This window comes from Ursus maritimus, unplaced genomic scaffold (assembly GCF_017311325.1).
Source record: "Ursus maritimus isolate PB19 unplaced genomic scaffold, ASM1731132v1 scaffold_5, whole genome shotgun sequence".
NCBI lineage: Eukaryota > Metazoa > Chordata > Mammalia > Carnivora > Ursidae > Ursus > Ursus maritimus.
The window spans coordinates 55,226,949-55,239,098 of NW_024426663.1; the positions used below are offsets into that span (position 1 = coordinate 55,226,949).

Below are 12,150 nucleotides of genomic sequence, written 5' to 3' on the forward strand. Positions count from 1 at the left end.
CTCTTTCCACTGGGTGAAGGCCCATGTGCTTCCAACAGCCTGGTATTTTGACTTAAACCCATGGAACTTCTTCCCCTTCCAAGTCAGCCAATGTTATTAAGTACAGGTGTTTCTCAGTTAAACTTTGAGGGGAACAGCAATAAAGAGATTCTCTTCTCTGGTTCAATAGCACCTCATCTTACCATGGAAGTAGTGGGAGTGGGGACAGAGAAAACCCCACCACTCCTATCTCAATTCATTTTATATAGGTGTGGGAGATTGATAACTCCTAACAGAAAAGGGACCCTGGAGAAGGGGAGATACTGAAATTTTGGCCTAGATGGTCTTGCACACCAGGCACTGGGAAACCTCAATCATTAACATTTATAGTATCAGATTAGCACAGGTTACATGGTCTTATGGATGCAGAATGAGTATATATGGAAGTACATACACATCAAAAAGACAAAAGGTCTAGAAATAATCCCTGATTGCTATCCTAAAAGTGACCATTTCTTTCAATGATCTGCCCTACAGACAAAGAGCAGTAGCTGGTTCTTTCTCTAAGCCTTATGTGCCTACCCAGTTAACTCCTGTCCATACCTTTTCTTTACCCTTGACATACTTTTCTTGCAGCAAAGGTCCAGGGCTCCAAGGGCAAGCTGTCAGCAACTACTGACTTTAGAAGAAATATGAAACCTCTTGGGAAGTCATTCTAAAAGTAACCTTGTGGAGCACCAAGGCAACATTTCCTTTAACTTTTTCTCTCCCTATTCCTTGGAACTTCCATCTCCTGTAAGCCAACCTGAGGCCTGAATCAGAATGCTTTCCTGGGCCAAGAGACATCTCTTAAAGCACACAGCCCACAAACTATAGTTGGTAAGAGGGGAACAAGGGTGAATTCGTAAGACCTGGCTGGCTGCCTTGCAGGTTTTCTACCAAAATTCCCTGTTGGGATTTTCTCTTGTGTGGAGCTCTAATTATGCCCCAGTGTTCAAAGCTGGCTTCTCAGCACCAGGGACAGAAATGTGCCTAAGCTCAGGGATGGGAAGGCAAAGATGAGAAATTCATTCAACAAATAGGGCAGGCCCTTTTCATGTGCCATAACTTTTCAACGTGCTGGGGATGCAACACTGAACAAAACCCTTATCCTCATGGAGTTTACATTCTTTCCTATACTAGCAGGACGTCAGGAACTGAAAATGAAATCGCACTTTGCCACAGAGAAAATAAACAGTATAAAAATCTAACAACAACAACAAAATGAACCTAAAGGAAAGAAAAGGAAGGTCATTTTAGATGTTCAAACTTTACCCTGCTCAAACAGTAGGTGAAATAGAACAGCAGCCGTTTTAAAGAAAAAACTCCTAATACTGAGCCTTCTTTAACCACATGCCAAAGCCCCACCCTCCTCAAAGCCCCTCCTTTGTTTGTGGGGCAGGTGACAATCACTCTTTTTGGAGTGTATTTTCATCCCCTCAGAGGTTCCTGCTCCGGGTTATCGAGCCAATCCTGTCCTCCTGCACACTTCATTGGTATTCAATGATGAGTGCCACAAATTTGAAGCAGGAAACTGGGACGGAGACTAAGCAACTTGACTCTTCTTGTGCCTGGCAAATGAGCACCACAACTGGTAAAGAAAGGCTATGCCTTAGGGACAGAGGCTCCTGCCTAGATCTCTAAGCAACTACGTTTCACCCACACAAACTGGAAGAATGCTAACATAGGGGAAAGGGTGGAATAGCAATGTCTAAAGAGAGTGAACCACACAGCTTCCCTGAACACACGAACATCCCAAATTGAAGCATTATGGAAAATACTAACTTCTAGGGCAAAAGAGAAGCTCTGCTGTTAGGATAATTTTCCAAAAGCAGTATTTTTAGAATGGAGAAATTGCCTAGGTCTTTGGAATCTGAATTCTGATGACTAAATCTCCATCTCTCCAGGGTATAAGATGTGAAAACTCTTAAAAAAGAAAAAGATTCCCGGTCAAGTCTCTCAGCCTGTTTTCTCCCCACTTCCTACAAACCAATCTAGACAAGTTCCTGACTGGACCATCACACGTTTCTCAGGGAGCCAGAATATATAAATACTTGACTTCAACTTGCTGGAAGAGTGACCGTAGGTTAGAGGAGATAGGTACCAGGGAAACAAAGACCAAATCAGACTGCCAGAAATAACCAACGCCTTAACACAAGCCTGGGCCACAGGATACGACTGCCATGGCCGCGAAGGGCCTAGGGACCAGATACTGCCCTCGAAGGGTAAAGGCCCAGCCATGCCCTAGAGGAAGGAGCTGTCAGAGGTAGGTGGCCCTCTCCCTGCTTCCTTCTTGCCTTTCTTTGTGGAGAAGGGAAGAAGACACTGTAGTACACAAGATTGCTTGGGAAAATGAATTATTCTAATAAAACTTTATTTTTTCAAACACAGCCACAGAGGCAGGACCTCATGTTTAACACACACAGACTTATGGATTTTTTTTAATATAAAACAAAGTTTACGAAAAAACTTTTTCCACTTTTTGTATTTGTAATCCCATTAGCACAGGGACTTTGGCAGCAGGTGGGAGTGAAGGGCAGCTGGAGCTGCCACTGGGCAGTCACCGGGCACAGGAGGAGAGCACCAGCCTGGGAGTGGCTTCACTCACACACGCAGGAATACTCACCTACTGGTCAGCCACACCACACACACAACACAGATGCAGATGTCTACCCAGCGTCAACCACAGCCCTGTAAAGGTGTGCTCCACTCTGGGTAAGCCCAATATGTGAAAATCAGAATAGTCAAAACAGCTAAAGTAGAGGGAGGTTGCTTGCTTTACAAAAGAAGCAATCACACAGGCTGCTTTTAAATGGTCAGCAGTCCAAATGCATCGCAAAATAGCATTTGGCTTACACAGAACTGTTGGAACAGATCTACTGTGTAAAGCAAAATGAACCACTTCTTGAAAAGGCTTGTCCCAGGGTCATGGGTGCTTAGATTGGGAAGCAAGATGACAGTTTCAACTAGTTTAACTTTCCAGATCTTAAAGTAATAGAATTCAAATATGGTATCTGTAGACCCTCTCCCCTAAGGATCGCACCCCTAGGGCTTTGGGGAAGCCACGGGAGAGGCAGAATTACTGCCCTCACTTCAGCTTAGGGCTTGCAGAGACCCCACTGGTCTTGCCAGTGGCCTACTAGAAGCTGGCACAGCCAATATGCAGCAGAGAACCCAGGGATAAGGATGCCCCAGGAGAAAAAGAAGCTGGCACCAGGGAAATTATGGCCTAAGGAAGGAGAAGAGCCAAGGGAGGGATGAAACCAAGAATGGGCAACTCCTGGGCTCACAGTTTCCCTGGATTCTCCAGAGAGCCTTTTTCAGGCCCCTACAGACCTGGTAGCTCACTGGTAATACCTGGTAACTAGCAGGAGAGGGGAAGAGCCCTGGAAGGGTAGAACCTCTAGAGCCAGAGGCTCAAGAAGAAATGGCCACCTCCTCAGGAGTGGAGGTGAGGAGACTGCAGCCTCGGTGACACTCCTATTCAACATGTGGGAAACCAAGAAAATGACAGGTTCAATTCCATGAGGAAGAAAACATGTGGGCTTTGGTCTTCTTCCCTAACATGAGGAATTGGATCCTAAGACTCCCTGGAAATTGAAGAGAAAGCCCTTCCTCCAATAAACTGGAAGGGCAGGTCCAATTCAGTTGTGCAGGGTCAACCGAAGCTGGATAAAGCCTCACAAGCTATTTGGCAGCCGCTTCAGTATGTCTCTCCACTGGTGCCAGGCCTACCAAGGGTCCCGCAGCCGTTATACCCATCACTGCAGCCACTGGGACCTGTTGCCCTGGCTCAAGTTATGGGTGAGAAATAAAAAAAAGGAAATTCAATCCAACAACAACAAACTCCCAGCTGCTTCTCATAGCCTTTGCTTTACACATCCTTAGCCAACCCCTCAGTGAGCCCCAACCTCCCCAAGGTCTCTCAGGTCCAATTAGAAGCAAATAAACATTTCCTGGCAGGAATGGAAGACAAGCGAACTGGTAAATGCTGACATCCCCTTCTGCTTTCTCAAGCAGGTCAGAAAAGAGGTTAGGCCTGGATCTTCTAACAACAGGTTTCCCTACAGTCTGCTTCCAAAGGGCAGAGCTGGGATGAGCTTACCCATGTTTACTAGGCACTGAATGCCACTTCTGCTGCAGGTGGGTCTCAGATGATGGGGACCAATACAGAGCCTTCCCTCCATGTTCTTGACCCTCGAAGCTCAGAGTGTGAGGGGAAAAAAATCCCATAACTAGAGAGNAGAGGAAGATGGATCCCTCGAACCCTGCCTCAGTTGCCTACATGCGCTTATATCTACTTAGAGACCAAGGCAGGTTATATACAGCCTAGGCAATCTGATGAGAAAAAAAGGCCAGCTCAGAATCAATGTAAAGAGCCCTCTCCAATCCTAATGTTAGATCTACCTAGGGGAGGGGATGGCCCTAAGAAAAAGACCATTAGCTGGGGTCACAGCACTTAAAAGACCCTGCCATACCCCAAAGAGAATCTTCTGCAGAGCCAGTGGTGCTTAAGGATTATAAGCCTGGTTCCAGAGCTACTTAGAAAAAAGAAAAACTTGGTGCCCTCTTCTTGACTCCTTGAATAAGCCTACTATCCCATGAAAACTCAAGATCCTGGGGGTATCATGATGCTCTGCTATTAAGGAGCAACTGCCTTCCTTCCCTAAGGCTACACAAACACACCTTTCCCCAAGTACACTCCCACGCACGCACGCACTCTCACACAATTTCTCCAAGGAGGCTGAATGAACCCCCCACCCTGGCCAAATTCTAAGACACAAGTGCCCTTTGAAGCAAAGGGGCTAGTGAAATTCCCCGAGCTGGGGTCGGCAGACCCCTTCCTTCCCTGCCCATTGCTTTCTCGGTGGCAGGGATACTCACACTCAGGGCCGCCATGGGAAGGGTCTGCTCTGGGGCTGTCCCTCCCGCCACCAGCTCCGTTTATCTTGTCCCGGCCAGTCTCTTGGCATGGTCGAGCTTCCTGGAGCGAGAAGATTTCCGGCTGCCCTGAGTCGGAGCCCTCCACTCACCCCCATTCCCAGGCTGGGCCCCCGGCCTTGGGGCCTCGACACTTGTTAGTAGCCATAGAGAGTCAGTCTGTGTGGCCCCAGGAAGTAGCCTCTCAGTTTTAGTTCTCCTCAATTAGATTCAAGTCCAGGTCCCCAAAGTCCTGCTGGCAAAGTGTCCGCTTGCTCAGTGCCTGCCGCCCCCACCGCACGGCCCCCTCCTCCTCCTCTTCGCTTTCACTCAGCACCTGGGAGGAACCCCCAATGGGGCTGCAGGAAGCAGAGAGGGGTGGGGGGCTACAGGCCATGAACCACGGTGGAGAGATGCTGCTGCCTTCCCGGGCTGCTTCTTGGAGACAGAGACCTCCTGAGTATGGTTTCTGTCAAACAAACAACAAAGTTAAGAATGCAAAAAAAGATACCAACTTCCACAGAACCCTGGGCCCAAACTCTATTTCCAAGTGTCCCTCTTGGTTACTCTTGCCAGCAGAAGTCCTAGGCTTTAGGGTGATGTATGTGAACTACCTGCTAACATTTGGAAAATTTATAATTTCTCCAAATTCTTTGAGGAATGAGGTCATAATTTCCATCAGATTCAAGATTAGGAGCTTATTTATAAGCTTCAAGTGGGCAGGAATACTGTCTGTATGTTTCACAATATCGCAAGTGCCTAGTCACAGCCTGGTACATAGCAGGTATTCAGTAACATTTACTGACTCGTTGGAGGAATGACTCTATGAATAAGCATGTAGATTCCCAAAGAGGTTTGCGACCCAGTGGACTAGAAGGAAGGGTATGAGAAAAGGGGGCAAGTGCATACAACAGCTGTACTCACACTGGGAAGCCAAAATGCATTTGCTGAACGTGACTGATGCAGCAACCCCTTTTGCTTAAGCCCTCACAGCCCCAGGGGAAGTGGTGAAGGACAAGTGGCAAAATGAGCCCTGAGGTCAAGGAGGAGCAGGGCACTGCTGATAGGACGTTTATGGCTTATGCATCCTCAGAGTGGAGGGAAAGTGCCTTTAGCAGAACAATCGGGAATCCCTGTTGGAAGATTTAACATAGGTCTCACCTCAGTTTCTCTAGAACCCCCAGGCCAAAGGAGGGACACAGGACATGGGCTTTGAGTGCTAAAATGGGTACAGTCTTGGGCAACCAGGATTGTAAATCACCCTAGCAAAAGCTCAGACAGAAAAGAACCTGCCAGGGGCGCCTGCGTGGCTCAGTCAATCAACCGACTCTTGATCTCACCTCAGGTCTTGATCTCAAGGTCCTGAGTTCAAGCCCCGTGTTGGGCTCCACACTGGGTGTGGAGCCTACTTACAAATTAAAAAAAAATTTTTTTTAAATAAAAAAGAAAGGAACCTGCCATGAGTGCATGGAACTAGAGGACAGCTCTCAGGGAAAATGGAAGTCTCCCTCCTCCCCACCAAGCTTCCCTAGCCCTGCTGGTCCCACCTGATTCATCTTGTCAAAGTCCAAAGAGGGCCGCAGCCGCCGGGGGTCCTCCTCGTGGCGCCGCTTGACTCCAGCTTTGCGGGCATCCAGATCACAGGGTTGTGAGCGGCTTCGGGGAAGATTGCGGAGGCCTCGAGGTCGCCAGGGCAGCTCTGGGGAGGATGCAGGGGAGCTCCGGGCAGAGGGCAAGAAGCGGCTTGCCTGTGGGCCCAGGCTGGGTGACAGGGAGAAGCGGCGCTGGGGTGGGCAAGGTGATAGGGACTCAGCATCACTCTCCCAGGAGCCACTTTGAGGGGAGGTGGCACAGGGTCGAGAGGAATCTTGGGCCAGGGCCAGGCTGAAGAAAGGGGGACTGTAGGGTCTGTGGGCTGGGGCACATTGAGAAGAGGCACTGGGAGCTTGGAGGAACCTGAGGCTGGAGACCCGCTTTGGGGGGCTCTGGTGAGGCACCTGCGGCCCACCCCCTCCACCACTGCCCCGGTGCTTGATGGGAGTCCACAGCTTGGAGGGGGCGGGCCGCCACACCGGCTGCCAGCGAGACAGGTCCACGGGCACTGAGAGTGAGCGGCAGTGCCTCTTGGATGGAGGGGCAGGGGGCACAGGAAGCTTCTCTGGGTCTGGGGGCTCAGGGCTTAGGACTTGGGAGAGGGGCTGCTCCTGTGGGGAACTTCCCGGGCTGGGTGGTCTGAGGTGCAGGCTCAAGCCTGAGGGGTGGTAGCTGAGGTTGAGGCTGTCCTGGAATTCGGCACAGGAACAGTGGGGCAGGCCCCTCCAGGAAGCACCTTCTGGAAAGCATTCATAATAAAAACAGTACTAATGAGAGCTAACATATTTTTAAGGGCTCACTATTTGCCACACAATGTAATGAGCACTTTATGTGATGTTTCCCCAAAACCTCATGAGGTAGGTACTATTATCCCCATTTCACAGATGATATAAGTCCAATAACTTGTCCAAAGTCACGTAGGAATAAAAAGACCAAAGAAAGGGGGCTCCTGGGTGGCAGAGCGGTTAAGCGTCTGCCTTCGGCTCAGGGCGTGATCCCGGCATTATGGGATCGAGCCCCACATCAGGCTCCTCCGCTGTGAGCCTGATTCTTCCTCTCCCACTCCCCCTGCTTGTGTTCCCTCTCTCGCTGGCTGTCTCTGTCGAATAAATAAATAAAATCTTTCAAAAAAAAAAAAAAAGACCAAAGAAAGATTCAAACCCAGGTCTGCCAGATGCTAAGGCCAAGTCTCTTAACCACTATATGATACTGCCTTATGAGGAACCACCTGAAATTGAAAATAGTCTCATGTACTGCCTGCCACTTGCTCTCAAAGGCAGACCAATTCAAGAGAAGCAAATACACGTGTGCACTGCTCATCCCTCACTCCTCCCAACCCAACTCTGTCCCCCTACCCACCAGCCCCAAGTTGTGAAAAGCAGGCCCATGCTCTTCTTCCTTAATCTTTCCCCTTCCTATGCGTCACCAGCACCAAGACAGGAGTTAGGGCTGCCAAGGAGTAAGAGGTAATCAAGCAGGTAAAAGATTTTAATTCCTAGAGAGTGCAAACAGGGTAGGGAAGGCCTTTGACGGTGGAACCTGTGCTTTGGAAACCCTAAGACTATTCATGTTCCTTTGTGTCTGGCCACCCACAAAGAAATACTCAAATTAACACACTGATATGGAAAGATCTTCTAGCTATAGTATAGTTAAGTTTAAAAAAAAGTGCAAGTAATATATTTAGTATGCAACCTTTTGCAGGATTAAAAAACACACATTTATATTTGCTTCTATTTCTATAAAGAAACTCTAGATGGATAGACAAAGTAATAACAAGAGCTGCTTTTAGGGAGGTGGTGGGAGATGGATGGAGAAAGCAGACTTTTCTCACTATGACCTTTTCATTATTTTAAAATTGTTGAACTACATGAACATACTACCTATTAAAAAAAAATCAGATTATGGGGGAGCAAAAAAAATAACAAACAAAATCAGATTATAAAAGTCCCACCAAGGCTCGAGTAAGAGCCAACTAAACAAATAACTTCCATGCTGGGGCAGAAAAATGGAGACAAGTGTCAATCTCAGCAGGTGACCCTGGCAAGAAAGTTGTGGAGGTAGACTAGCTAGCCAGGGTCACTGGAAACCAGTGCAAGAAAGGTGTGGATGGAAGCATGGGCATACGCACAGACACACGCACAATGCCTTACCAGACACAAGCTGGAAAGGGTTCCCACAGTTGGAGATGTCTGCATGATCAGGCAGAGGCTGAGAGAGAGAGAATATCCATCATGATTCAGGTTCAGGACACAGATTTCCAGGAAGCCCTCTTCAGCTCACCCCTGGAATTCATAGGCTATAGAGATGTGAGGGACTCCTAAATGTTCTCTTCTTGTCTTCCCAAAGTTACTGAGTAAAATAATCCACATCTTCCAACATCTCAAACCCTTCTCCACCCAAGTTTTGGTGTCCCTTCTCTATCAATGGAAAAATACCTGCCCCCTTCCTTTTGGGCTGGGTTTTGAGCCTTTAGTAGGCTCTTCCAGTACAAGTACCATGACTCATACGGCACAGGACATGGGTGAAGTAGTAGCAACAAACAGCCTCAGAAAAAAGGGGGAGGGGGTCGTAGAGAAGCAGGAAGACTGGTCTTTTACCAGACTGATGCTGAAGCGTGTGCATTTCAGCTCATCCAGAGTCTGCTTCTGTAGCTGCTCAGTGATCAGAGTTATCATGATTCTCCCCAGGATTTGACTTGCACACTTTGGAGCAAATGATGGATGTCTTTCCTGTTGTTCTTCCAGACCTCACTCGTGAGCCGTCTTCTGCCACTGCAGCACCATTCTAGCACCATTGGGACTTCCCTCTCCAGTCATGCCTGCTGATTCTGCCAATTACAGAGGGACCAGCCCCAAGTGATATTAGAGATGTACCTGGCCCAAAAGTGGAAAATGCATGGCACACATACCACAGTATCCCTATGCCAGGCCTCTGGCAGACATCATTAATTGATCACAGCTCTTTCCAGCTAAGCCTCAACACAGCCTCAGAAACATCCTGAACTTGGCACTCCAATTAACCAGTAAAACAAACTGGAGTTAGCAAGCAAGTTGAAACCTATTTGCCACTCCTAATCTGGTTCATGCTGTGCTTTGTCTACCCAGCGTACCAGCACCACTTAAAAAACAGCTCAAGTGAGAGAGGGATGCCCAAATGGTTACTTCCATCCTGATTGCCCCAATATTTTATCTTCCAATCAGAAACAGAGAGGTACCCTTTTCCTAAACTACAGAAATAGTAACAGGGAACAGGGAGGAGCACTGGTGTAGGAATGACTTTTTGCTTCAGACCAATCAGAGTAAACAAGGTTTTATGTTCTCCTCTAGCTTGAATGTTTGATATATTATTGTTTTTCAACAGATACTGTATATATTCTCTTATAAAACGGTGAGAAGAGAGAAATGGTATGATTTTTTCCAATTACACTTCAACTCTATACATTTTAAAAACAACAACTGTATGACTTCAGCTAAGTTTTTAGCCTGATCTTACTCAAAGACCATGGATTCAATTAATCAAGACTCCTTCTCATGGTCAATTTCAGTATAAGCAAACTAATTCTATCAGAGAACAGTCTTCAAGCCCACACAATTGCCTGAGGGGCCTTGCTCAGTGGAGGAGGGGAAGATAACCTAGTGTTTCCATATGGTTCTGCCTATTCCAAGAAATGACCAGCAGGCAGACAGCTCATCAGAGGGTATATGTAGAATTCTCTAGTAGATACAACAAACTTTCAAGAAATCTAAGTCTTCCTCCAATTTGCTATGACAGTTCTGGGAAGTAACTTGACTCTTCTTGGCCTTAGTTAACCTACATGTAAAATGGGCAGAATAAATCTGTCTTATTAATCTGTCACAGGTACAATATAACACGAAATATCAAAAGGGAAAAAGCATACCATCCAGCCTGTATAAATCAGGAGTCCACATAGACTGCTGTTTCTCAAATGCTGTTGTTTGTTGCTCTACACAGCCTAAGAATGCCACAGGTGATAATATCATTAAGATGAAGAAGGCAATTGGGTTTATCTATTTGGCTGGATGCCAACCTCCCTCACCTGAACACCTAGGGAGGTCCAAAACAGCTCTCCAGTGACCTTGGAAGCAGATCACTTTCTACTTTTGCAAAAAGAGGGAATCATCTCTAACCCATTCCCACCTCAGAGAGAGGTAGGTAAGGAAGAGCAAAGAACTATATGTTGATGTATCTGCAGTTTTTTGGAAGCTGTTTGGAAGAAGTCAATCATCATTACAGTTAACTATCATTTTCATGCATAATTATTATTACCACCCTGAACGAAGTTCCAGCTTCCTGAGAGCTCCCTTCAGCGGCTTCCCCTATGTTCTTGTGGGAAAAGCTAAAGCTTATATCACTTCTGCTCTTGGTTTCTTAACTCTGCCCCCAAAAGATCAACTAGAGAGAGAACCTAACTACAGGCTTTTGCCCCAGAGATCCCAGGCCTCAGGCTGACCAGCCATGAAGAGCAGGGACTGAAGCAAACTCTTTCAAGCTTTTCATGAGGCATTTGGCCAAACAGCAAACTCCCAGCCCTCTCTGGGATCAAGTGAAGAGAGTGATTTTGTGTTTTTCTGCATTTTAATTGTTGGGATGTGGCCACACACGGCGGTAATTGGAACAATGCAACTACCACCACGCAACTGATACTCTCAGCCTGAGTTTCCTAAAACAGGCCAGGCTGAGAGGGGGAACAGAACGGAAGCCATAAGGAATCAAACCAGGACACAAAAGAAGGCAAACCAGCTCCGCGAGGGGCCTCCTCTTTCTCAGGCGGGCATAGAAAAAAGTGCAAGAAACCCTCTCTTGCCGCCTTCCTTCCCCTTCCATTTTGTATATCTGAGGGGCAGAGACAGCCCTGAACGTTCACTAAACAAGTTAAAACTTCTCAGCTTAACAACTGGCACAGGGTTCAGCCCTTCACAGAGCAGCAGGCCGCTAGGCCCTCCCCACGACCCCACCAGGCCCAACTCTCAATCCAGGCTTTCCCTCCACCATGGGCCCCCTAAAATAAAGACTGGACCCCCACCCCATCTCCTATTGGATGGCAGGAGCCCCTGACATTCGGGTTTCAGGGATGCTGAGGTTGTGCCGAAACCTGAAGAACCTAGATCAAGTCAGACCAAGGGGGAGGAGAGTCACAAATCCCCTGGGGACCTTCCCCCAAGGTCCCAGCCCCACACCTCTGGGGGACACTAAAGAAAAACATGAGGGAGGCAGGGAGGTGCATGAACAGGTAAGTGGGGACCTGACTGCTCTTCCTCCATATGGCTCTGGCGTGGATAGGGGTGACAAGTGGGGAGCACCCCTTCCCCCACCCCGATGAAGAAGCAAAAGGCTAGGCCCCCCTCCAGTCTTCAACCTCTCCCTCGGTTGCCCTGCCCGTCCCTGCGGGGTGGGGCATGGGGCGTCCGCTAGCCCCTAGGGGGGCACCAGGCTCGCCCAGGGGGGCTGTCTTTCGCCTCTTCCCAATCAGCTTCCATCATCTGGCCGCGGGAAGCGAACTCAGGACGCAGGGGATGAAGAGGGTCTGGGACTTAGCACTCAGCCAACCCCTCCCCCACCGGGTCCCATGCTCTCCCCGCGGAGGCGTCCAGAGAGGCC

General features: G+C 48.2%; 1 protein-coding gene across 1 annotated transcript in view; it reads right to left on the reverse strand.

Moving 5' to 3' along the window:
* Nucleotides 1-2,371: 2,371 nt before the first annotated feature.
* Nucleotides 2,372-12,150, reverse strand: part of FAM53C (family with sequence similarity 53 member C) — a 10,324-nt gene continuing 545 nt past the window's right edge. Inside the window, exons 2-5 of the mRNA XM_008691550.2 lie at nucleotides 9,129-9,358; nucleotides 8,682-8,739; nucleotides 6,486-7,270; nucleotides 2,372-5,407 (exon numbers count right to left, since the gene is read on the reverse strand). Of these exons, the coding sequence (XP_008689772.1) occupies nucleotides 5,150-5,407; nucleotides 6,486-7,270; nucleotides 8,682-8,739; nucleotides 9,129-9,206 (1,179 nt within the window). The 5' untranslated portion in view covers nucleotides 9,207-9,358 and the 3' untranslated portion in view covers nucleotides 2,372-5,149. The remainder of the gene's footprint in view (nucleotides 5,408-6,485; nucleotides 7,271-8,681; nucleotides 8,740-9,128; nucleotides 9,359-12,150) is intronic.